We start from the raw sequence: 27986 nt of genomic DNA, 5'->3' as shown, positions 1-27986 counted from the left end.
AAAACACACAAATTAAAATAATATTTTATTCAAATAAAGATTTACAACCGCAGAATTGAAAACAATACAAAGCTTCGTGCATATTTGGCATGTAATAGCGTGTAAAAAATATTTTAATTACAAAAATAACCCTACCTAGTATCACTTTCCTTCATGCAAGCTCTTCACTTATTCTATAAACAGTCTTTTAAATATCATTATTAATAGCAAATGAGGAATTATGGATAAATTAAGGCCGCTTTTTGCTTAAATTACACTTAATTTTTAAGCGATTTTATTACATTGGTTAATATTTTTATGTTATAACTAGCTGCTCCGCGCGGTTTAACCCCCGGTTCCTCTCCTGTTGGTCGTAGCGTGATGTTATATAGCCTATAGCCTTCCTCAATAAATGAGCTATCTAACACCGAAAGAATTTTTCAAATCGGACCAGTAGTACCCGAGATTAGCGCGTTCAAACAAACAAACTCTTCAGCTTTATAATATTAGTATAGATAACGTATGAAAATCGATTTACCATTTTTATAATCGACTATAATAATTATTAAATATTTTGTTAAAAAGGACAAAATGGGGATAACATTGTAAACTACTAACTTTATGGGATAACAAACAGACTAATGTGTATTTTTATATATGTGCATACTTTACTACAATGCCTATATTAACTTATAATTTTCTAGTTAAAAAAATCTATTTTGGGCACTAAAACTGAGAGCTATAAAACTGCGTAGAAATTTGAAGACAGGATTGTAATAGGAAAATTTGGTTGCATTGATTTTTTGTCATTTTGGATAGTAGAAATTGTTTTTATTAAACTACTAAATTCAAAGTGTATTCTATATTAGTTCAGCCGTTTTTTGTGTGATTGAGTTTGGAATTCCTGAACATAAATACTTAATAATTAATCGATGATGCTAATTATTATTCTAATTATATGCAATTAAAATATGTTATAACTATGTATGTACTTGTAAAATCCTGCTAAAAATGTGAATTTTTGTATGAATATCTATTACATACTCCTAAACGGCTATAGAATTTTAGTCAAAACTTCGAAGAAATGACAAAAAAATCGATAATAACCGGAAAAATTAACAAAATCCTACTTTTGGCACTACACTATATAATATGAAATACTTTGGCATTGATTACAATTAATGGTTAATTAGATAGAGATTTAAAATCTATGAATAAGATTATAATCGGGTTATATTTGAGATTATTATAGTTTACATTTTATTATATTTTTGAAGTGAAACTTTTTTAGGCGCGTTGAGAATTTCAAGGCTTGTGTCATGGCAATACCGTCACGTCATGGAGTAAGGTGACGATTTTGGTATGTTTGAATTTTGACAAAGAAGTTTCACTTCTGACACGTTTGCTCGGCACACACGCTCTTTTTTACTATTATTAGTAGTTGCAATTATTCCTATTTATTTCTGATTAAGAAGTTTGTCATGCATTTAATAAATAATTAAAACTATTAACTTAAAATTACATTAAAAAATAGAAATCGATAACTTCCATAAAGGAAGTCGGTTAAAATTAACAATAATATAACTTCATATAGTTTTGCTTAACATCAAAACATACGATAAAAACAACTTTTACATACAAAGAGACATGCAAATATAATTTTTAACATAATTATATTTTCAATAAAACAATATCAAACAAAAAATTATGGCCTATTTAAAAGGAGAACATTATTGAGAAAATAAATAATAATTATTAGAATTATTACAATCTCTATTAGGGAAAAACTATGATTTGTATAGCATTTATTAAAATATCATTTTAAAATTTCCTTACGGACGGCTATTATTGATGGATGCGAAATAATTTTATTTTTATAATCGTTTTAATAATATTATAGCATAGAATCGTTAAAAACTATAGATTTACAAGCATAAATAACTTATAATTTTCTTTAAAATTAAAACAATTCTGAACGCATATGTTTAAATAATATAATGAATACGACGTTTAATTTCTGCATAATTCACCAAAACCAGACTTGAAAAACGAATTTTCACATTAATAAGTTCAAACATCAGTATTTTTTATTTTATCCAATTTCATTTGTTCCAACTGCAATTGTCGCCTGATAGACCCCAATTGTGTTAAAATATTAATATTTCTGCCTTCACTCTGCAAACTTTTCAATATATTCTTTTGAACGGCTGGAACTTTCCATTTATCGTCAACAACTTTCATTTCTTCGCTTAAACTTTCATTTACTTCATATCTTTCATTCACTTCATTTACTTTACGTTTCGGCGAATGTCTTAAAACCGGTATTGGTAATGTGTCCATTTTTTCTGGTTTTCTTACTTCATATTTTTTATGTTTATCTTCATGCTTATTTTTAATTTCTTGTTTATTCCCACACACATCTAAATCTTTAGCTTTTTGTCTACTTTCTATTTCTTGTTCATACATTTTGTCGTGTAAATCTTTTCTTTCGTACCAATTATAGTTATTTCTATTATCTAATTGGTTATTTTCTTGCCAGTTCGGTTCTTGTCTGTACGTTTCTTTATAATGTGGCAGATTCATTAGACTTTCTTTGGTAGGATTTAGGTTTTTCCGTAGATAACTTTCTAGGTCATAATTATGTGAGAATATGGAACTTTCTGGAATATTCATTGTGTACGGTTTTTCTATATATTCTGTATCGGTTTTTGTTTGTGCGTTTCGAGAGGCCATATTTAATTTTCTTTGTTCCATATCGATGTCCTGTTGAAATGCTGTCTTTTTTATATCGTAGTCTGCTGCATTGTATTTCATCTGCAAAATAAAAAAATATAAATACATAAAGTAGTAAATATAACCTCCTCCTTTTTTTTGAAGTCGGTTAAAAATGATTTTTTGTAAGTAGTCTCAAGATTATGTTTTATTTACTAAGTAATATATTTATTCGTACAAAATATGGGCAGAGAAAACATAATTCTCTATTTGTACCAGATTTTCTTAGAAATAGACGGTATTATAAGAATTAATTGAAAAATGTATCGATGAGTTATTCAAAATATTCTTTAACGCGGTTGTAATTTCGAAAAACTGTTTTAAATACAATTTACAAAAAAATATATCATCAATGTTTCTACACAAATAAACAAACAAAAAAACAACTTACAGAAGACGTGATATCCCGTTGTCTTTCCAATTCTCTTTCTTGCGCCATTTTCAAAGAACGTAATTGTTGTTCGAGCCGCCTCATTTCAGCTTGTTCTAACATTCTGTAATATATTATTATATTATATTAAATTTATTAAGCTATTGCATAGCTTCTATCGCGGGCCTTGAGCGCGGGGACCGAATCGAGATATTCCGTAACGAAAACACCTCACGCTCCCCACTCCGACGGGCGCGGAGGTGTGGCTTGAAGGCATTGCATGCAATAGCTTTACCGCGGCAGTCCCCGAGTGCCACACGTCTTTATTTATTTATTTTATAATTTAATTATTTTAAATGTATTATTTTGTATTATTTTAAAAGGATTGTCAAAATGTATATTCACATGTAACAACTTAGTAAAATTGGATCTATTTATTATAATAAAGGATTATGTGAAAATAAACAATAAATTACAACTCGCTATCCATTCCAAGTGAGTAATTAAATTTTTCAATTTTTTCCAACTTTTGTTCATAGTAATAAAATGTAGATTGATTGTCAAAAATAATGTAAAATAATACTGTCAGTCAGTATATATTATTATGTGAAACAGATTATTTCAAAAATGATATAATTTTGAAATTAAATGCAATAATTATTACTTTTCTCTATTCTTCCTCTCTTCCCGAATCCTCTGTTGTTCTTGTATTTGATTCTTTAATTCTTGCTGATAATATTGCCTTCTGGCCGCTGCCTCCTGCAAAATATAAAAAGTCTAATTAAATAAATAAATATCAAATATAACATTAGTGTCCCTTATAAGTTATTTATATTAATATTTTTGCACAAAAATATATTTAGTTAATTATTTAAATTGTATTCCAGGCACCAAAAAGCTGTGCATAAAAAATATTACCGAAAAATATAACGGTTCAGTCGTTTTTGGGCAAGCATTTATTTACGTTTTGTTGATAAATAAATCAGAAAATAATGTTAATAATTAATGTCTATAATAATTATTTATGATGAGAAAGTTGTTAATACGGTTTTAAGTTATGAAAAACTAAATTTCCGCCTGCGGCTTCGCCCGCGTTTTCAAAGGAAAACCCGCATAGTTCCTATTACCGTGGGATTTCCGGGATAAAACCATTGTAATCGGTTCAGTAGTATTTGCGTGAAAGAGTAACAAACACACGTGTGTGTGTGCGTGTGTACACATCCTCACAAACTTTCGCATTTATAATATACTAGCGACCCGCCCCGGCTTCGCACGGGTGCAATGCTGATACTAAATACACTACAGAAAAACTTTTAAGTTTTAACGTTGTATATAAAAACATAGCGGCCCGGCCGGCCGGTATCGCCGCAAACGGTACGCCCCGCAATTTTTAAATCTGTAATATCTTCGAAAATATTCACTTAAATCATACGGTGTAAAGGGCCATATAGATCTATATTAAATGAACAATGTATTCAAGGTATTTAATTGGTTAAGGATTAATGCTGTATTGGTTAAAATCGCTTCGAAAATTAGCCATTATTTGTCGTAAAAAGTAAATGACAAAAAAAAGTTATTGTGGGTTATCCATAAGAGATAGACATATGCCATCGCGGACTTTTCTGTAGACCTTTTCAATGTGTATAATACTTAGTACATTATTTTGATAAAACTCGTAGGGTTCAGCCTGCGTTTGCAATGTAAGCGGAAAAAATGTAATTTTTTACGACATCACATTAGAAACCTCAAAAATAACAGTACTTCTCCACTATTTAATGGATGTTATTATACATATAAACCTTCCTCTTGAATCACTCTATCTATTAAAAAAAACCGCATCAAAATCCGTTGCGTAGTTTCAAAGATTTAAGCGTACAAAGGGACATAGGGACATAGGGACATAGGGAAATAGGGACAGAGAATGCGACTTTGTTTTATACTATGTAGTGAAGTAGGATATGTCGTTTCGGCTATGAGGAAATATATGCGTAGAGAATATTTAAAGTTCCTGTTAATCTATACTTAAATATTATAAAGCTGAAGAGTTTGTTTGTTTGAACGCGCTTATCACAGGAATCCTTTCGGTGTTAGATAATCCATTTATCGAGGAAGGCTATAGGCTTTATATTATCGGATCTTGGTCGTCCATTAATGTACATAATAATTCAATAAAGGATATTTTATTTTTTTATTTATTTTTTATTTATCACGCTAAGACCAACAGGAGCGGAGCCATGCGGGTGAAACCGCGGGACGCAGCTAGTATGTTTATTCGTACCTTTTCAGCCTGCAAGTTTCTCAGTGAAACAGCATCAGCGTCCAATATGGAGGGTTTGTAGCTTTGGAGACTGCGGTATTTGTCGCCTTTCGACATTGATGCCGCTCGTTCTGAAATTATTTCAATTGTTATATTTTAATTAAATTGTTATACATGTGGAAAAAAGTATATAATATACTCATGGACGTATAAAAAAAGACGGACGGTATATCGCCTAAACATTGAGTGAAGCCTAGTAATGGCGGCGAAACATCCATGTGTGTGTGCCATGTTGCCATGGCAACAGCTGTCGTGTTGACAATGGCGGCTGTATTTTTTTCTATAAATTTTGCCGTAATAATTTTGTCATTAAAACATAAACGAAATAACTTGCTTCCCTGTGGAATGTAATCCCTTGTGTTTTGTTATTTAAAATTGTACTGTTGCGACACCATTTAACCACGCAAGACGGCATTTTAAATATTTTTTGTGAAACAGTGACGCAGTTAATCAGTCGGTAGTTCACGACGTAATGGCGGCCGACTAGCTTACTATGGTGAGAGTGTGTGCGTGTTTATTGTCTTTACACGATCGCTAGCTTACTATGGTGGCTTCACGTTGTTTGTTCGTAATACGGCGTCCGTCTTTTTTTATACGTCCATGAATATACTATTAAGAATGTAGGTAGTTGAGATATGGGATATTGTGACAATCATCATAGTATAAAAACAATATATATCATAGTATAAAACAAAGTCACTTTCTCTGTCCCAAAGTTCTTTGTATGCTTAAATCTTTAAAACTACGCAACGAATTTTGATGCGGTTTTTTAATAGATAGAGTGATTCGAGAGGAAGGTTTTAGGATTTATTAGGTTATAGACAAAGCGGGCGAAGCTGCGGGCGGTAAATTAGTAATATATAAGATTTCTTAAAAAATAAATTCAGTTAAAATCTATCCAATAATTCACGATAATACATGTTTGAATCACAACGAAACAATAACTACAATACATACAAAAAAAATTGTTTGCGACAATTTTTTTTTATTAAAATAACACTTTTTACTTAGAATTTGAGTGTCACCTATCAAAACTAATAAAAACATACTATCTCACTTGTGATAAGCGGTCTGTGCTGTCTATGCATACGTCGGAGTCATCTCTTCCAATCAGCCGTTTAATTAACAGCCTAGGCCGTTCATTAAATCGCGTTATTTTTTATTATTAGCCGTTCTGTTAGAGACAACAACTGCATCGTTTAAGAAAAGTTGACATCGTTCAAAAAAGTTAATTTAACAGTACCATTTAATTGAAAGCCTAGGTTTCTAGCGGTCCGCCCCGGCTTCGTCCGTGGTACATATTTACGGTTTCTCTACATAAGAACCATCCTCGTACTTCAAGGAATATAATAAAAAAAGAATTATCGAAATCGGACATTTTGCGATTCATTTTTATATATAAGAAGATATCTACCTCTTGTGTCCCCCGTGGGACTAGTATAGAAGTCCCCGTAGCTCCGTCTTTCATTAACAGCCTAGGCCGTTCATCAAATCGTGCTATTAATTAACTGACAGAAAGATATCCATCCGTATTGTTAGAGATATCAACGGCGCGTCATCGTCAATCATTTAAGAAAAGTTGACTTCGCTATTTAATCAAATACCTAGGCTGTTCATTAAATGGCAAATAAGCACATACCCCGTGTGTCCCCCGTGGGACCAGTATAGAAGTCCCCGTAGCTCCGTCTCCTGTCCCACTGGGGCCGGTGGGCCCACGTGTGGGGACCGTCCCACACACTGCGCGGGGACAGTTCGCGTTCCGCTTGCGTTCGTTTTGGAAACTGGAATATTAATTATTTATTAGAACACTAGATTTCCGCCCGCGGCTTCGCCCGCGTTTTCAAAGGAAAACCCGCATAGTTCCTGTTCCCGTGGGATTTCCGGGATAAAACCTATCCTATGTGTTAATCCAAGATACCCTCTATATGTGTGCTAAATTTCATTGTAATCGGTTCAGTAGTTTTTACATGAAAGAGTAACAAACATCCATACTTTCGCCTTTATTGTAGTATTAAGATTACATGCGAGGCCAAGTTAAATATTAGTTTGAAATGTCATAAGAATGTACTGCGATTCTACACAGCTACCTAATTGATGTAGGTAGTTGATAACAAATCGCAGCTAGTCAACGACTATTAGTAAAGTGAGGGTAGTTGGGTCAAACGTTGTATAAACAACGTCCGAGCCCCTAGGCACGATTCGTACGAATGCGCCACAAGTCAAAGGGTCGCGGCATTTTATAGAATTCGACAGCTAGCATATTTTGAATGTATTTTGACAGGAAATAGTGACAACTATAATGACAACTATTCATCCACTAAAATATTAAATCAAAAGTTACGTCTAACACTATACTAATATTATAAAGCTGAAGAGTTTGTTTGTTTGTTTGAACGCGCTAATCTCAGGAACTACCGGTCCGATTTGAAAAATTATTTCGGTGTTAGATAGCCTATTTATCGAGGAATATAGGCTATATATCATTACGCTAACAGAAGCGGAGCTACGCGGGTGAAACCGCAGAGCGCAGCTAGTTATTTATAAGATCATACTCATTATGCAAATGTAAAAGTGACTCAGAATAAATTGTAATTTTTTTATAATTTTATAAATAGAAGATCAATAAATTAAGCATTATACACAAAACGTGCTGCAAACGAAAGAGATAACTATAATTTTAATCATAACACTTCAAATTCAATGTAAAATGTGTATAATCAGTGAAAATTGTTAGCTGTGGTGTGTGCACCTTTTTTTAAATAATTAAAATGTTTTATGCATTCGTCCTTTTCTCGCTCCTTTCACATTTATATTGATTTGATTGCTATCTCTTTCTTTACCTGAACATAGAATCAGTATTACATCTAACTGAATATAACGTATGATATAATATAAAGATACATAGCGGTCAAAATTATAATACACTAGCAGTCCGCCCCGGCTTCGCCCGTGGTACATATTTCGCAATAAAAGGTAGCCTATGTTCTTTCTCAGGGTCTAAAGATTATCTGTACCAAATTTCATCAAAATCGGTCCAGTAGTTTATGCGTGAAAACCATACATACATACTTACATACAAACCTTTCCTCTTTATAATATTAGTATAGATACCAACTTTTTTAAAGTTCCAGAGATTAAAAATCTGTGAAATTATTATTTTAAAGTTCCAGAGATTAAAAATGTGTGAAATTATTATTTTCTATCCCTTATAAAAAGTCCTTGACTTTTATTATTATTTGAACGTCTAATTCAACTATTTTGCTGCGACATATATTATATTTTTTTATATACTTACAGTATACAGATCATCGTCATCCGTTTGAACGGCCACGGAGAGAGGCGTATGTCTGTCCACTTGTACACCCGTATCCACTTTACTGAAATTATTTTATTTTTGTTAACATAGATGTATAGATATAAAGTATACTTTACATTTGATGAAACTGCTTTAAACAATATTAAATGTCAAAAGAAAAACGTATTCGCCTCTTTGGTTGCAATTATTTTTATTTAATTTTTAATTCAACACAAATTTTAACTGTAGTTAGCCTACAGTTAAAAATGTGTGTGATTAAATTGGCGAAATACGTTTATTATTAACTAGATTTCCGCCCGCGGCTTCGCCCGCGTTTTCAAAGGAAAACCCGCATAGTTCCCGTTCCCGTGGGATTTCCGGGATAAAACCTATCCTATGTGTTAATCCAAGTTACCCTCTATATGTGTGCTAAATTTCATTGTAATCGGTTCAGTAGTTTTTACGTGAAAGAGTAACAAACATCCATACATCCTTACAAACTTTCGCCTTTATATTAAGATTAAGATTAAGGTGATGAATTAATTTTTCTAACATTTACGGCCCTTTTTAAACCTTCGTAATTTTTATATTATTAAAGTTGTCGTGATGAAAATTCTTGACAAGAAAGTTCAATAGTAACACAATACGTCTACCGTTTTAGAAACATGATTCCATGATATTTTCTCGATAGAAAAAAAATACAAAGTTCTCATTGTTATTTTTTTTTAATCTCTGGCATCTTCAAAATAACAAACGTAAAGTTACGACTTTTTGGATATTAACTATAAAATATACAACCCATACGTCTACCGTGTTAGAATTTTGAAATATGCGATGGTTTTGAAATAAACAAGAAATACTTGAAATTAGCGCGCGACCAGCCAATATAGCGAGAGCCGCCCTGTACCTTCCTACCCCGATCGCTGCACGAGTCATTCCCGCTACGGCCGTCACACGGGGAACTTGTGTCGCTTGCGCAATCGTAAAAAAGGGTGACAACACGATAAGACAAAATGAGACAAATGGGGACAATAAAGAAAATAACAAGAAGAAACATAAAGGTTGGAGGAAAAAGAATGCTTACAATTGGAACAAATTAATGAAGTAAGTTGGTTTTATTTTAAATTTGATGATAATTGTATTATAGACGATGTTTGATATGTACCCCTGTTTTAAGTATATAACGAATGTGTAAGATTTTTTCATTTATAGCATAAATAATCTTTTCAGAAATCCGGAATCCAGAAGGAAAATAAACCCACTGATTGTTCACAATGTGAACCCACTCCTTCGTAAGTACCTTTATTCAGTCAAAAATGTATGTTATCAACGCTCTACTGGTTTTATCGCATGATTCCATTTTTAGCAAAAAGCAACAAAGTGCAAAGAAATAAAAAATCATGGTGAACTTAGTGGAAGTATGGCGGACGTGATATGGAACAGGAGCTCATTGGAGTAGTATTATATTTTAAAAAAATACGAAAAAATTTCAAGAATTACATTTATTAGTAGGTGGTAGATAAGTATGTTGTATAAAGAATTTGATGTTGATATTTATTTCATTTATACTTACTACACCTGTGCGGGAAATTGCTTAGTACTAAAACCGGTTTATATTCATATTTACATAGTAATGTGAGTTTTCATTTCGAAAAATTTTGTGTAAGTATATTAAATTGAGTTCCTGGGTCTGGATCTGGAAACACAATTGGGCCCGGAGGATGGCGCTGCAGTCACTCCTCCTAATCACATGAACCGATTTGGATGAATATTTGTGTGCACATTTCATTGTTGTGGGATGATTGGTTGATTCGTTTTCACATTAGCTAATATTATGTATTTTTGTTGTTAGAAAGTAAACTTAATTTAATGTTTATAATACATTATTATTGGTATAAATAAGCCAGTGTTCGTCTCACATTGCTGTACCTGCCTACCTATCCTACCAGGGCCTAACTTTGTTCTGGCTATTTTATTTTGATTATTTGTAATGAATAATTACAATTATAATAGAGTGCAAAAAATAAATACATGCGTCAATATATTTTGTTTTTTTTTAAACAATTTTTTTATTTAAAAAAATATCATTCCGACTGCAGCTTTGCCCGCGTGGAATTAGGTTATATCGTGAATCCTGTTTTATCCCACAGAAGTGTTCAGTTCGGATAAAAAGTATCCTATGTGTAAATCCAGGCAATTAGCTATATTTTATCAAAATTGGTAATGTAGTCTTGACGTGATTAAGTAACAACTAACAAAAAAATATACAAATTAACATCCAAAGTTTCGCATCAGTTTTACTGTATTAGCGATATCTTCCACTCTTGACTTTGACTGAGAAGAATTAGGGTTTATAACTTCTTTCAGAAATAGTACCTTTCATTTCTGGGCATGATGTAATATCTACGTCAGCATCAAATTCTATCTAAATCAATTCAGTAGTCCGCGTAATTAGGTACCATTTCATTTTTTCAGAGTAACAATATTTTTTGTTATTTTAAAGATTATTTATAACCTGTATTATTTTGTAATAAAGTAAACATTACGAAATAATAATAATTAATAATTATGAATAATGTCTAAGTAGTTGTTAAAAAGAAGATAATTTTGTGTTTATAAGCAAGAAAATAAAACCAATAAATCAACAATTAAATATATGTATAACAATATTATAACTGTATGACGACTCCATACATGTTTGTTCCGAGTCGGCCAGCGGCAGCGCGGCGAGTTTGCAAGAATGACTTCGCGCACACCGGCGTTCGCGATAGCGAGCTATTAGACTCCGCCCGCCAAGCAGTGGATTTTTTTTTGTGTATCGTCTTAAGATATTTCCTTTAAGTTTTTCAGAGAATAACAAATTACTTGGACAAATTATAGCCTCAATGTAAATAAAAATATAAAATCGCATATTTCTGCAAAACGGGCGGCTTATTTTACTAAAAAAATCCAAATCAATATTAATTAAAAAGGAAACTCACGTAGTATACGCATTATTAGCACCCGCGACCCTATAACCAAAGCTCGTTCTATCACTATTGCCCTCTCGCTCCAACTCGCGCCGTTCCCGCTCCCTTTCTCTCTCTTCCTCGAGCCTCTCTTTCTCTTCCCGTTCGCGTTTCTCGCGCTCTTGTTTCTCTTTCTCTTCTTGTTTTAATTTCGCTTGCTGTGGACAATGTTTAGTTTTAAATATGATATGGTTCTATAACATGGAGCTAAGAATTTTTTATTTAGAGATTTTGTATAATTTAGATCAATTTTTGCTAGGAGAACTTATGGACAGTTTATTTTAGCCAAAACAAAACATGTTGCCGATAGAATTTTTCTGTGATTTTGTAGTCTTCTTGAAAATTTTACAATCTGTCTAATAAAAATATTTGCGTATCATCCAGAATATAATATGTAAAAAAAAACATTATAATATACTCGCCAAGCCCGAGCAGAACATCGCCGCGTGTTAGCAACTTATCCACCCGCTTTGTAGAACCTTCTATCATATTCTAGAAGGTTCTAGATGGTTCTGTCCTCTGTGAGGCTCACCTGATCGAGGTACTCTCTAAGCCCGAGCAGAACATCACCGCGTATTAGCAACTTATCGACCCGCTCTGTAGAACCGTCTAGAAGTAGTCTTCTTCATCATATTCTAGAATGTTCTAGAAGGTCCTGTCCTCTGTGAGGCTCACCTGATCGAGGTACTCCCTGTACTGCCGCTGGCGGATCTTGCGCAGCGTGTTCCTGCGCCGCTCGTACTCGCCGAGCCCGAGCAGAACATCGCCGCTGGTCCGTTCGCCGCGTATTAGCGGGTTGTTGGGCGAATATTCACCCGCTTTTAGCATCACTGGGAGGCCGAGGTAACGCTGGAAATTACGTAAAGAAATGTAGTTTTGATTTACCGCGGAAAACGCTTGGTAGAAGTTATGTTCAATTTAAGAGAGATAAATTACGACGTAATTCAATATTTCAGATGATAATAAATAATAATGAGTAAAAATCTTAAATAAGTGTTTCTATAGTTGATTATATGTGTTAGTTAAATACATGTTATAATATATTATTAGGCTAATCAATCAATGCTGAAAACCGAATTTACCAAGTCCTCTATTTCAATTTTTGTCGTATCAAAGAGAAATTACTGTATACTGATGAGTGATGACTGATGAGAAATGAAAGCAAATCATTCAGTTCCCATTCCTTATTCGATTGTAACAAGCAATAAAATCCATCTACGTAATCGCCAACACATTTACACACCATCCTTACCCAAATTTTCTTCCCAACCCAGAACAATTCTACCCTCAATACAAAGTACATTGACCTATATATAATCGATACCGTCATACCGATCCACGCAGCGTTACATACAAATGTAATTGCGTGTTCGTTGCACGTTGCATGGACGTCGTTAGGCTATTGAGCTATGTTTTCATTAAGGAGGGAAAAATATCTGCGATTAATTCCGAAGAAAGCTTAAACATTTGTTGGGGAAAGGTTTTATATGAGCGACTAAATCTTAAAAACAAACATGTAAATAAGTATTATCAGGATTTGATGGAGAATTTCGCGAAAAAAGGAAGTTTAGCAGAAGATTGATATTTTTAAAGAAACTTAGCTACTTGGCTAGCGAAAGCTATTTTCTAAAATGCTTATTTAAAAGATCTGGAGTAAGATCATGAATTATTCTTACCCAATGAATGAAACTTCTAAATATTAGATGCATGCATGTCTAAACTGTATGAGACAACCATTTCTTAGGTAAAAGTGAAGTCTCTGGTAATTCTTGTAAAAATAATAAGGTATTATATTATAAAAGATACGTCTGTCTACACACCCCTTTATTCGATAACGATGCAATTAGACCGCTACGCTTTTTCTACTTACTATTTCTCGATTAACATCCAATGTCACATAGTTATTGGTTATCGCGCCTCAATGACTCTAATTAATTCAACGCTTTGTGGAAGTAATTGGAGAGATTCACAATTTAAATTCCGTTCGGAAATATTTGCGTGAACGAAAGTTTGACGAATTTTATCGTGAGTAATTATTGGTCTAAGTGTTGTGTCGTGTTTGGTTAGTTTTTAATTGTTGTGGTATCAGAGTGTGATTTTTTTGTATTTTCTTCCAGATTGACTAGGTAGAAGATACCTACGTGGGTTTAAGAGATTGCGTTTATAGAAAAAAATTGGGAAACTAGGTTATTTTAGTCTAGGCTATAGTTAGTATTGTAGACAATAAAATATTAAATTATAAGAAGGTAGGTAGGTATATTGCCGACCAGAAATTGGCTTTTTAATTCTTATTAATTAGAAATTATACAACACAAAGTTAACAATAATTTGCTACTTTCTATGCATTGAAAGTTGTAATTAAAACTGACTTTATTTCGGTTAAAAACCTATTGATATCTATTGACACTATGTGTAGTATTTATCGAATTCAAAAATGCAAAACTATCCTTATATTATTATTCTTATTCTTGTACCATATAAAACAAACATTAACAGTATCAAACATAGTTAACAATTGAACAATACGTAGGCGTAGGTAATAGCAGTGACCCGAAAGCGCTGATTTACATATTCCGTGACCGTTTAGATTCCATCCAAACTATAACTGCGATTTATAACTCTCATTAATAAATAGAACAGACGAATGTTCATCAAAACCTCTATTTCCATACTATGAAAGAAAATGTTGTGTGGTTTTATGAAACCACGGTAAAAGTGAAACTTAGGCACAAAATTATCATATTTGTACGATAATTATCGTACGGTTCGACCGTACGCGACATGCGCTACACAGAGCAAAAAGTTTGAGACTATGTAATAAAAGTTTCACTTTAAAAGTAATTATGTTAAATCTCCTTTCTTAATTATATGTACAGTATATGCTTACTACATCTGGATAAAAACAAAAATCGGCTAATCAGTCTCTGATAAGCCAAAAAGTACTAAATGTATTTTTTTCGGAACATGCCTCCATCTATTGAACCATATTTTTATAATAATATATTTATATTCTTTAAAAATACTTCAAATACATTCTTATTAGAATATATAGTTCCTTCTTCCTAATACGTAGAAGCAATATTTGAAATAAGTTACCTGCTCCTCCGAACTAATACGTTGTCGACATTGTCGACTTATCGTATTCAAGACGACATGTCTCTGAAGGTAAAGGTCCTACGACTTCTGGTATAATGCATATTAATAAGCATCGATGATCTCTACACATCAGTTGCATTTTTAAACGCATCTATAGCTTAGCTTTGACTCAAGCCTAATATAAAAAATGTACCTACCATAGCAAAAGATGAATTACCCTGTACAGTGTACACGTCCGTTTTCACCACTCACGAACTGAATGAAATAACAAAATTAAAAGTACTTACAATTACATAATATGTATTTAACAAAATAACAAAAAAATCTTAATCCATAAATCAAGATTCTGGAACCTTCTAGAAACTATTTGTTTTTAATTTCACATTTCACAACTAACCCGGTCGGCACCCTAAGCAGACTGATAATATGACAACCTGTGGTGACTGTAGGTACCTACCTATTTTAGGGTAGGTATCTGAACACGCATTTGATGAGTATGAATTTAATTAGTATTAATTGATAGGTATTTTTTGGATATTTTATCTTTAATTAGGTATGATAATTATACCAGACCTAGACGAATCAAAACCTAACAATGAACTCTGAGAATCTGTTATATTATAGTATAAAAAGTTGTAGGTACTGTTTAAAATAGTTTTCAATTTATTTTAATTTAATCTTATTTCGTAATTAACACGAATGTCTTAAGCTCTCAAGCTAAAGACCAGCTAAGCATTCACGCTTCAAAGCATGCCAAAGAAATTTACATTCAAACCTGTTATAATATATCTGCATGCATTTCAAAACATAGCTCTCTTTCAACTATGAATTTACAAGTGCATTTTTATTAAATGTATAATTTAATTTAAGTTGTCAAGAAATATACAAGCTCATAATATTACAAGTATGCATTCAAAAAATAAACCATCTAGCCAGTAATCAATAGTTTGCTATAAAGATTCCAAGACATAAAAGAATCACGTCAATCGGTTGAAAACGCATAGCTATCAATGCAGATGTAAAAACATTAAAAGAACACGCTACGAATTGTGAACCTTCCGTCGTTTTGAGACCTTCGTTTAAAAATAGGTCCATGAAATTAATGCAGCTCATTACCAAACGATTAAACGATCCTAAACTTGGCACCACCTACAAGGACAGAACCTTTGAAACTTCTAAATACCCTCACACCATTAAGTCTATCCTTGAACGTTTAGCGCCATGACGTGGTCGCTACTTAAGCAAATTATTTCGCAGCTATATAGGATATTAATGTTGAAATTGGCACAAATCATGGGACAGGTGTGTCTTACTGCGTTGCTGATATTTTATAAGTAGAGGAAAAATCTATTCCCCATTTTTGAAATTTTGCCAAAAGCGCGTTTGCAATATAGCCTTTGGTTCAAAAGCAATTTCGTATTAGGAAGAACTGAAGGCAGAAATATTGTACGTAAAATTTGGCTGCAAAGAAATGTATGTTTGAAGATTTGAAATATATCAGAAATCTATTAAAGCAAGTAACTTTATTGATGATGATTAATTGACTTTTTCAGTACATCATCGATGATCATAATTAAGGCTATGGTTATTAGAGTAACAGCCTTCAAAACCAACAGTTTGAACGCAGGCATTTAATTAATTGCCATAATATAATATTGTATAAGGCGTGGTCTACTTTCGGGAGTTATATTGCAAGGTGTGAACAGGGTCGAAGGGAGTGACGGGGTGCGGTACGTCAACCTGAACATTAAGGCTTGGCTTTGTTTCGTGATAAACAGGTAGTCGGTTTATATAATACTAGCGGTCCGCCCCGGCTTCGCCCGTGGTACATATTTTGCAATAAAAGATACCCTATGTTCTTTCTCAGGGTCTAAAGATTGTCTGTGCCAAATTTCATCAAAATCTGTCCAGTAGTTTATGCATGAAAACCATACATACATACATACATAATTACAAACCTTTCCTCTTTTATATTATAAGTATAAAAGAGGACTATTTAAGACTATCACTACGACCTTTCACCACGAAAAAAATAACTAATCCTGCCTAAACTTATATAATCTATACTAAGAATACTAAGAATTGGGTACAGAAGTCTTTCACCGCGTTAAAAATAAGTTATCCAGACTGTACCTAATACCTATTCTATCTGTATCAAATTTCATACGTATCCTATAATGCGTGAAAGACTAAAGACATCCATCTTCACAAAATTACACGTTGTAAAATTATTAGTAAGACCATGAAAATCCTATAAGTAGGTTCCAGACTTGGGAAATAGCATGCCAGAATCCGAGACCAGGCAAATATGAAATTCAACCAGCTCTTTGCTTGGCCTCCCTGCCAGAGTCCAAGCAGAAAATAAAAATAGTCAATCTAATGATGGTCACGTATAGAAAATAATAGCATTAAAAACCACGATTTTTTTATTAAAACAAATCGAGTCGCCGACGGCGTGAGATTATTCATATAAATACATAATTACATAGTCATGAATAGCATCAACATATTCTAACTACTCGGTATTTAGCTTTCAGTTGTGATCATGGGCGCTGTCTTAAAAAATGTGTTTTAGCACACACGTATTGAAATTTGAATTTATAAATTTGTAGACTGTAGAGTGTAGGGTATCTAATTTATCATGACTTAAGTGCAAATCTGCAGCTTCAAATGCGAAAGTTTGCGCAAAAACTGCTGAATAGATTTTCATGAAATTTGGCACACGTAGAAGGCAACTTATATTAACACAAATAATATGTATTACGGGAACTGGCGGGTTTTGTTTGAAAATGTGGGCGAAGCTGCAGGCGAAAAGCCAGTCTTAAGAATTATCTATACTAATATTATAAAGAGGAAAGGTTTGTTTGTATGTATGTAATATGTATGTATGTATGGTTTTCACGCATAAACTACTGGAGCGATTTTGATGAAATTTGGCACAGATAACCTTTAGACCCTGAGAAAGAACATAGGCTACCTTTTATTGCGAAATATGTACCACGGGCGCAGCCGGGGCGGACTGCTAGTAAAGTCTAAAATTATAGAATAAGGGTGCACTCACACACATCAGTCACCGTCACGGCACGTCACCGGACAGGATTAAAAAAAAATATGTATCAATAGTTCTAGTATGACTCTGTTCCCACACGACAGTCGCCGGCACGAAATCTATCAGTGACGTCCCCGGTCAGGCACGTCAAATAATCTTTCCATACATGTATCATACTTTTATCCCCACTCACCCGGTGCCGTCACGTCTCAGTTCAGTCAGCGTCGTGCTACCGTCAATTGCTACATGTTCTCTAGCGTGACACACGTCTAATCACTCACTAACCTGATGTATGTGTTCAATGATTCAGTCAAACCGGCGACGTGACTGACGGACAACATGACGGTGACTGGTGTTTGTGGATACGTACACGAACCGTCACCGATCAGTCATCGGTGACTTGACGGTGACTGATGTGTGTGAGTGCACCCTAAGGGGAAAGTCACATCACACAACCCATTATCGTGAAAATACTATTAAAGGGGGTGAAGTATGAGGGTAGTTTGTAAGGAGGACGACCGTCACGCGATAAGGTGAAATACAGTCTACACGCGAACGAAGCCGAGATAGGAAAAGCAAGTAATAAATAAGCTATAAATAATAATTAAGGATACAACTTACGTCAGATTTGCTACACATCGTAGCTTCCAAGACGTATAAGAGTTAATAATAAATAAATCTCACAAAGATTGAAAACAAAAGTTCAAAGGGACATCACAAAAATAAGAAATAATTAAAAACTAAAAACACAACTATAATTCACATGTACATCACTATAATTTTCATTTAAGCACTATATTCACGCACTAATACACTTATAATTATTGTCAACACAAGTAGTGTACTCAATCCAAAAAATCAAAAGTACAGTCGAGTAGAGAAATTCACAGCGTAAATAACCGCGACTGTACCATTAGCGCTAACGTTTCTTCACATACTAAGCGTCAATTCTGCGCCAACTTGCAAATTCAGTACGCTTCAATGCAAAAGTGTAATTTCTCGCTCGTTAATGTTTCACACCGCGAATGAATATTCAAAGATCTTTCTTTCTCGAAGCAAAATTGCATATTAATCGCGTTGATAAAAGTTGCAATTATAGGCGAGGAATATGTAAGTATACGGTCGGTGACAGTTTAAATAACACGATTTAAATCTTACGGCTTTTGAGATTACAGTTTACAGACGATGGTCGAATTGAGGTTTTCTTTTCATATTTAAATCAACTCAACTTTATAGGTACGGGAATAAAGTAAATAACTATTTTAGAAGAAAGAAAGTACTTTTATATTTATCAAGGTCAGCACAACAACAGTAATTTAGTTTTTTGTAATATTTTAACGAAAATATTACTTTTCTTAATTATGACATTACTTATTTGATTATAGGAGAACGAAATATGAATGTGAGCATCCACCTACTTTTTGTTGCGTCACCTTTAGTAATTGTTACAAGTGTTCCAAAACACCAAATTACGAGGTTACAATTCACACGGTTCTTCATAAAATTGCTCAGTTTGTTGGCCAAATACAATGTATACTTTGTTTGCTGCATTATGCTTCGTAAGTATTTTTTAGGGTTCCATTTCGATACAATCGAATACATAATATGTACATTTTTATTGACAAAATCGATCGCTTGAATTTTATACCATGTATAATCTTTACATATAACTAAATATGTAAATAAATGATATCATATATTAGGTGCGTCCCGCGGTTTCACCCGCGTGGCTGCGCTCCTGTTGGTCTTAGCGTGATGTAGCTAGCATTCCTCGATAAATGGGCTATCTAACTACCGAAATAATTTAAATCGGACCAGTAGTTGAGCACGTCCAACAAACAAACAAACTTCAGCTTTATAAAAGTATAGATTTTAAACTCAATAACTAAAATAATATAATGTGTATTATAAAAATGATGTGTATTAAATGCATAATCCTCCTCCTCAGTGTTAAATAACGAAGCAAAAATAATGGAAGATCCTTTCTCTATCCCTTGCCTCTTAATATGGGCAACGCATTTGCAGAGGTCTTACTTTCTTAACCGCGTTGCCCACTTGTTCGTACCTATACAAATGTTCATGGGCGGAACGGAACCACATATACTGTGTTCAACACTCGTAAAATACATTTTATTAAGTACAATATAATAAATGATGTAATTAAGAATGTTTTTCTTACATAAATGTAACAATAAAATTTGTAATATGCTAAAAGTTCCATGTATATTGTATAGATATTAAATCTTATAAGCTGTAACGTATTCTTTGGTATTCTAGGTCTTGAAACCGATCACAATTTTAATTTATTGTTATTGTGTTGTCTTAATTCGTTATCTTTTGAATTTGCACTAAACTAAGTTTATAACTAAAGAAAGAAAATAGTAAAATAAATATAAATATTACTATAAAGTATTCTGTCAACGACTGTACCTTAACTTGGTATAGAAAAAACAAAAAATAACAGCAATCAGCATGCATCATCCTAAGCCAGGCCAATTATGAGACAAATAAGTCTGTCTGGACGATCGTTTAACTTGGCAAACCCTTTACATACCTACAAATAATATGTTGGTAAGCGCATAACTCGAGAACGGCTGAACCGATTTCGATAATTCTTTTTGTATTATATTCCTTGAAGTACGAGGATGGTTTTTACGTAGAGAAAACGTAAATATGTACCATGGGCGAAGCCGGGGCGGACCGCTAGTAAATAAATATAAAACAGCTTTACGGATTTCATAGAAGATGAATGACACCCTATTAGCGGACATATTGTCTACTAAAAAAGAGCGTGTGTGCCGAGCACAGGTGTCAGAAGTGAAACTTCTTTGGCAAGGTTCAAAGATACCAAAATCATCGCCTTACTCCATGACGTGACGGCATCGCCATGACGCAACCTTGATATTGTACTCTCAACTTGTTGGAATGACAGAAAGTTAGATTTCATTAAAACCCAAAAACCCCTATATTTATTAGGGGAAATGATATGAACCTGGGTTCATTCAAAAGTTATGGAGAAGTAGTTAATGCGAATCACGATAACTTTCATGCTGTATATACTGCAGAGAGTACCAATGTTAGTTTTTTAACTAACCCTCCTCCTGCAGTCAATTAAAAGATGGTTCGCGATGTATGTCCTAATTAATATACCTTTTTATAACATATTATAACTATACTTAATTTGTGTACTAAATTAGGGTGCTTTTCCACTAATAATATGCGAGGATGTGTAGCGAGAAATGTGTTTGTAAATAACCGACGAATTTGGAACTACCTTCCAAATTCGGCTTTTCCCAAGGACTACAATTTGGATTACTTTAAGAAGAGAGCGTACTCCTGCCTCAAAGGCCGGCAACGCAACCACAGTACTCCAGAGTCTGTGGTTGTTCATGGGCGGCGCCAATCATCTCAGCTTTCTGTACGATGACGCGCAAGCTCTTTTGCCGACCTATACATAAAAAAAAACCGATAGTATCGCTTCAAACGCTAAACTTCAAACTAAATGAAGCGACATGATTGGTTATTTACAAATTCCTGACTACACATCCTCGCACATCCCTAGTGGAAGCGCACCCTAAGTCCTATCTATACTAATACATATTATAAAGCTGAAGAGATTTTTTGTTTGAACGTGCTAATAAGAGAATTATTATTATAAAGCAAAAAACTGCTCATTTATGTAGGTCACTAAATTTTGACTTTTCTTCTGTTGATTACATAGATATGTCATAAGTAAAAATCCGTTCCAAATATACACTCGAAAAACATAACCCTCATTATTTCGCAATCGGGTAAGAACACACAGGAAAAATTCCTTAAAAAATGAAAAAGAAGTCTGTTTAAATATTACAGATTACCTACTAAATAGTTATACTACGTCCAACCATCATTGATTTTTTAATCTAACCACGAATGTATCTTTTAACTTCTTTGATAAGAGTTTTTATACTTGTTTGGAAGCTGATGTCATTGATAAATTATAGCACCTATTGTTTTGTGTTTTGTTGTTTTTATTAATGAATTGTGGGTAGTAAAGTTTATTAAAGCATTGATCATTTTGTATATGACTTTTTTATGCATCTACATATATTTACAATAAGCTAATACAAAAAAAAATGTTTTATATAGGACAGCAGAAAACAATGGCTCAGCGATGTAGACCTCGGACTTCAAAACGAAAAGTCGGGGACTCGAGACCAGTCCAGCATGCAGGAAATAAATAGCTTTTTTTATTTATCTGCACATGTATAACATCACCACAAACATAACATCACCACCAACATAGTGAGGAGACCGACATGTCGAAGAATGAAAACTTCAACGTGTGACATCTACCAACCCGCGCTTGGCAGGGGTGGTGGATTATGGCCTGATCCCTTACCGAAGGCCCGTGTGACCGTGTCCCAACAGTGGGAAAGTATATGGGCTGTTGATGATGATGATGAAGGACAATTTTAACGCATCATTCTAAGAGTAACAACAAACGACCAATAAAGTTTAGGTAACTACGTTCAAAGATAATAAAATAAACATAAAAATCCTTCTATTTATTTCATTTGAAATTATTCAGATATGTGCAGAGTTAAACAAGTTAAAGATGCTATATATCTTTATAATCTAAAACCGCAAATCGTAATTAAAATATAATACGCATATTATGAAATATGACACAGCTGCCTGCATCTATGTGTTCACACAAACTACTAGGTTAGAACATAATAAAATAATTTGGAAAATCCAAAAGTGCACGCCTCATAATTTTTTTAAATAAATATTTATTAATTATTATTTTTGTTTATTTAATAACAATTAAACCACATCGAATCAGACCCTGAAAAATGAAAGGGTTCTATTCCTGAGCATACTCAAGCGTAAGAGAAAAAAACCGGCCAAGTGCGAGTCGGGCTCGCGCACAAAGGGTTCCGTAGCAGCAAATATAATAAATTACAGTTAAATCAACCTATCTCAAAAACTATAAGAGATACTTTGATCAAACCAAAAATCGTTGAAAGAGTTAATTAGCATGCATCACCTCTATTTTTTTTAGAATTTTATACCCCGTAGTTATAAAAATAGAGGGGGGGGGACATACTTTTTACGACTTTGAGAGCTGATATCTCAAAAACCGTTCACTTTAAGAAAAATGTTTTTTAGAAAACTTTATATCATTTTAAAAGACCTTTCCATTGATACCCCACACGGGTATGTACATCGAAAAAAAAAATTTCATCCCTCAGTTACATGTATGGGGGGCCCCACCCCCAATTCTTTTTTTTACTATTTAGTGTCATATTTTTGTAGCGGTTCATACAACACATATTCCCATCAAATTTCATCACTGTAGTACTTATAGTTTCCGAGTAAATCGGCTGTGACAGACGGACAGACGGACAGACGGACAGACGGACATGACGAAACTATAAGGGTTCCGTTTTTGCCATTTTGGCTACGGAACCCTAAAAAAAGACTCGATTAGTAAAGTATTTCGGTCGCTATCGTGTTAACAAGAAAAAGGATCCGCACATACAGACACACGGACGTCCAAGACAGAACTTTTTTAAACTGTTTTTTAACTAGTTTAAATAACAAAAATGACATCAAAAATATCATGAACGTTAAAAATAGTGTTTTTTCTTAATATGTGTGTGTATGTATTATCTTACAAGTGCAATGTATGATACATAAAGATATTTTAAGTTTGAAAAATCAGATGTTTTGCGCGAAGTGACAGTAGTACCCACCTCAACGCTTCGCTTATGAGGCGTGCAATACTTGCTAGCAGAGGTTATATTTTTTTCTCAAAATGTATTCAGTACTGTTCAAACTTTCTTTGCACGAATTTTTATCCAAATCGATTCAGTGGTTTAAGCGTGAAGAAGATACAGATAGTCAGACAGGCATGAGTTACTGACACTGCATTGAACCTTTATCTTTAGAAAATGTGATTGGTTAATAAAATAGCGTCATACAGGTCTTGAATATCTATATTATTAATATTATAAAGAGGAAAGGTTTGTATGTATGTATGTATGGTTTTCACGCATAAACTACTGGACCGATTTTGATGAAATTTGGTACAAATAATCTTTAGACCCTGAGAAAGAACATAGGCTACCTTTTATTGCGAAATATGTACCACGGGCGAAGCCGGGGAGGACCGCTAGTCTATAATAATTTTACAGCAATATCTAAATTAATATTCCTATTTAATAAACTATCGATATGTTTATAAAAATTGGCTTTATGAATGCAGCTTTAGAGCATGAAATAGCTATCTTATATCTATGAAGACCACTAGACGTTATCATTTATCAGTAGATAACATAAGCTCCCATTATGTAATGACATTATCTAGATATTAAGTACTAAGTATACAAGTTTTATAAATAATAAATTATATGGTAGAACCTTAAACATAGATGGACAGATAATTCCTCCAAAAGTCATATTATATAAAAGAAAAAATATTTAGCTATTTGTGAGTATTTGAAAATAACTAAAAAATTGAGTGCCAGTATGACTTCTTGCTGATAAAGTTACTGATAGCATATTGCAGTCAGAATATAAGCTAATCAAGACATATTCAGAATTCATTGTGAATATGGTTGTAAAAAAACTTGAAAAATATCATTTTAACATTAGGTAGGTATGACTGAAAAGGTTCGTAGTTAGCTGTACGAAATAGTAAAATTAAAACAGAATGTTTTAATTTTACTGTACTACTTTTTTTTGTTAACAATATGTTAGGGTAATCTATAAATATGAACGGAACCCTTTATAATTATGGTTGCCTGGAAGAGATTACTTATAAGTGATAAGGCCGCCAAATAAGTAATGCTCTTTCTTTTTTTGTAAGTACAATTTTGTGCGCAACGGATTTTGATGCTTTTTTTAATAGATGGATTGATTCAAGAGGAATCTATAGAAGTAAGTATATAATTTGTTAAGTTTTAAACAATGCAGGAAAACTATTATTAAAATAAAATAAACCCCAAGAACAACTTTACATATTATTATATCTTAGTACCTACACATGAGATCTTGCTTTTTATATGAGCGTGGGCGAATCATCTCCATTTATTGCACTCTAGTTGATATGGCATTGCCAATGATAAACTCATGTATCCAGTGCCTACGACCTTAACTCGATAATTTTCATGATTAATTTAAATCAAATTTATAACTATTAAAATTACATAAAGCATAACATAGTTCATATATGTGATTAACAATTATTTATTGAACTTTTTTTATAATAAAAACATGGCCGAAACTTATTGAAGCTGACCCGACATCGACAAATGAAATTTAGATATCCGTTCATTTTTTAATCTTTGAAATTTTCGCAAAATCGATCCAGCCCTTCACGCGTGATGCCGTGACCAAGTGAAATAGAGATTATTTTTAAATAAAAATTATATACGGAAGAAAAATAAATTGTTGTTATCGAATTGATACGCGATTGTTTCTCACAAAAGTTCAACTACCCGCTAAAACTAAAAATAGAAGAACTCTGGAATAACACATAGCTACAGATTCCTCAGCTTGACATAATTTACCCAAAAACGAAATTTCCAGTACTAAAATTCCTTCATTCATTCATTCCTTCATTTATTTACATTAAAACTCACCCGTATATATCTCTCTAAGTCTGGCGAGATCTCTTCTTTTTCCCCACTGTGCTCTTCGCTTGTCGCATTGTTTTCCGACAGTGCTCTCGGCCGGTTGAACTTTACACTCTTGTTCACTGTATTCTCTTTCTCTTCTACATTCTAGAAAGAGAAAATAGATTTTTTTAAATGTATAAAAATGTGTAAATCAGTATGTCAGTTTGCGCTACAAAACCTATAGGATGTTGAAGATCATTATGCTGAATATTAAATTAATAATTATTTTATGATATTGAATAAAAAATAATGTTTTAGAAACACAAATAATTTCTAATAAAAAATAAACAATCCTTAATTTTTCAGATTACAATAATTAGGGACCACACAAGAGTCAACCAGCATTCAATTAAAAAATTGGTTCACCCAGTACTCCACTATTCTATATTTTCACTAGGGTTGAAAATCCCTAATTACCTTCAAATATTATAGGGTTGAGTTAGGTAACTATTGTAGGTTTAGACAATATACAATAGTTTCATATATTCCTACATACAAACACACAATAGTAGATATAATTCCTAACATGTAACATGTAATCAATATAACTGTAATATGAATGGAAAAATGCCTCAAGTTATTAGGAGCCCTGACATTATGGGCTAGCAATATCATTTATTATAAAGTAGTTCATACATAATAAATTGATTACAGTGCTACGGCTTTTGTTAATTTGACATAGGCTTTAAGCTTAAGAGATGGTTATCAATTTAATGAAGAAGCTTTTTAATACTTATATATCTTTTTCTAACTACTATATTATAACTAGCTGTGTCCTGCGGTTTTACCCGTAGTTCTCCGCTTCTGTTGATCTTAGCATGATGATATATAGCCTATAGCCTTCCTTGATAACTGGGCTATCTATTTTTCAAATCGGATAAGTAGTTCCTGAGATAAGCGCGTTCAAACAAACTCATCAGCTTTATAATATTAGTATAGATGGTACAGGACCACCTCCTTGGTACAGTGGTTAGCATGTGAGCGTAGAACTGAGAAAAAAAATGTCTCAGTCTAACCACTTATCAGTTATCACTTTAGACTGTGCTAGTCTAGCTATAAGTTTTAGTTTTAAGTAATAATAGAAATATGTATACTAGCATAGTAAAGTGTAATAAATAAAAAAAATAAATAATCTCAGGAATGATGAGTATGATTTGAAAAATTATTTAAATATTAGATTACCTATTTGTTGAACAAGGCTATAATATAATATCATCATGCTAAGGATTATATCCCTAAAAAATTCTGAATTGATAACATTTATTATTCTATTATAAATTAATTTAGATAATTGAAATTTTAACATATACTTTAGGTACCTATATTTCAACTTTTTTTAGGACAACATAAAGTAAACAAACACAAACTTTAAGTAAAATATAAACCCCATGGAAATAATTGTTGAAAAAAATTGTAACAACCTAATTATTCTTTAATCAATTTCCAGTATGTTAATTTACATATTATCATTAAGTATTTAAAATACTACATACCTCGATTATAATTACAATTACGATTTACGAAAAATGACAAAGCGCGCGCAGCGACCAGCCTCCATGAAATACGCAACTGAACAACCACAGTGAACAACATATACATTGCCTATATAAATTATACCTAGAATACTAGGTTTCCCCGTATATCTAGACGTCTGCGCGGTAGAATCAATATAGCACCGTATAACCGTAGTCCGTAGTTCTGCGTTCAATATTCGACAGAGGCTAAATTAGCTTAGACGAAAGTATGTTGGGAATAACTGACTTTTATAGCAATTTTTATTATTACGAAGCAACATTATGAACGCAAATCAAGTTTCTCTTTATCTTTTCTTTTTAAGACAACTTTTTCAGGTGTTTTGAAACTGTGTAATGTTCTTTGGTCGAAGTTAATATTTTATATTTTAATATTTTACTCCATACTTACTTGATCGTTTTTATCCGATAACGGCGATAGCCCCAAAAGCGTTTTCTCTTTTTCTATCTCACGTCGTTTTTCTTCAATTAGCCTTTCTAAATCGTCTGATAACATTGTTTTAGCAACAGGAAAGTATAATGGCGGGAAAATTGGCACTTTCACATAAAATTATAAGTAGCTTGTTAAATATAATTAAACAAGAGTAAAACAACAAATTAATAACTAATTTAAATGAACTTAGTTAATCTTTATAAATATCGATAATATTTTTAGTTTTTAGCAACGGATATGAATTTGAATGTTTGTTGTTATTTTTTGTAATTGACGTGTGCTGTCAAAACCAGGAGGCAGGTGGCAGGAATAACCAATCAACGTAATTCAATACAATGTGTTTCCTTTAACGCAAACAGCTAACACTGGGGAATATAATATTTATTTTATTTATTTATTTAATTAATATTATTATAAGGGGAATATGCATGAAACTCGAATCGGTGTAACTTGAATCACAACATAACT

At 32.9% G+C, this 27986-nt stretch overlaps 1 protein-coding gene and 1 long non-coding RNA gene across 4 annotated transcripts; one reads left to right on the top strand and one right to left on the bottom strand.

The window, feature by feature from the left end:
• Positions 1-12: 12 nt before the first annotated feature.
• On the bottom strand, positions 13-27765 carry LOC149478335 (uncharacterized). 3 transcript variants are annotated; one of them, XM_089709503.1, is made up of 10 exons: positions 27477-27765; positions 25518-25658; positions 12417-12590; positions 11715-11899; positions 8734-8815; positions 7078-7219; positions 5400-5509; positions 3786-3880; positions 3143-3245; positions 13-2793 (listed from the first exon to the last, which is right to left on the bottom strand). In XM_089709503.1, the coding sequence occupies exons 1-10, from the start codon at positions 27579-27581 to the stop codon at positions 2050-2052; spliced, it is 1881 nt and encodes a 626-aa protein (XP_089565629.1). In that variant the 5' UTR covers positions 27582-27765; the 3' UTR covers positions 13-2049. The 3 variants fall into 3 exon arrangements, with proteins under 3 accessions (XP_089565629.1, XP_089565632.1, XP_089565630.1); XM_089709506.1 differs by lacking the exon at positions 27477-27765 and adding an exon at positions 27047-27208; XM_089709504.1 differs by lacking the exons at positions 25518-25658; positions 27477-27765 and adding an exon at positions 18508-18842.
• Positions 9264-10232, top strand: LOC149478336 (uncharacterized). The gene is made up of 3 exons (XR_016317423.1): positions 9264-9837; positions 9964-10025; positions 10100-10232. It is a non-coding gene; the product is annotated as an uncharacterized LOC149478336 (long non-coding RNA).
• Positions 27766-27986: the final 221 nt, after the last annotated feature.

This window comes from Colias philodice, chromosome 22 (assembly GCF_061535455.1).
Source record: "Colias philodice isolate Cphi_HAF_F1 chromosome 22, ilColPhil1 Martin Lab GWU primary, whole genome shotgun sequence".
NCBI lineage: Eukaryota > Metazoa > Arthropoda > Insecta > Lepidoptera > Pieridae > Colias > Colias philodice.
This window is presented reverse-complemented; position numbering and strand designations above follow the sequence as displayed.

Bases quoted from the DNA above. Each gene is read 5' to 3' on its own strand.
- LOC149478335 (XM_089709503.1), bottom strand. From the start codon at position 27,581: ATGTTATCAGACGATTTAGAAAGGCTAATTGAAGAAAAACGACGTGAG. The intron at 12,591-25,517 runs GTGAGTTTTAAT...CGTAATTTCCAG, and splicing joins ACTTAGAGAGATATATACGG to CGTTACCTCGGCCTCCCAGT. The intron at 3,246-3,785 runs GTAATAATTATT...AATATATTACAG, and splicing joins GAGAGGAAGAATAGAGAAAA to AATGTTAGAACAAGCTGAAA.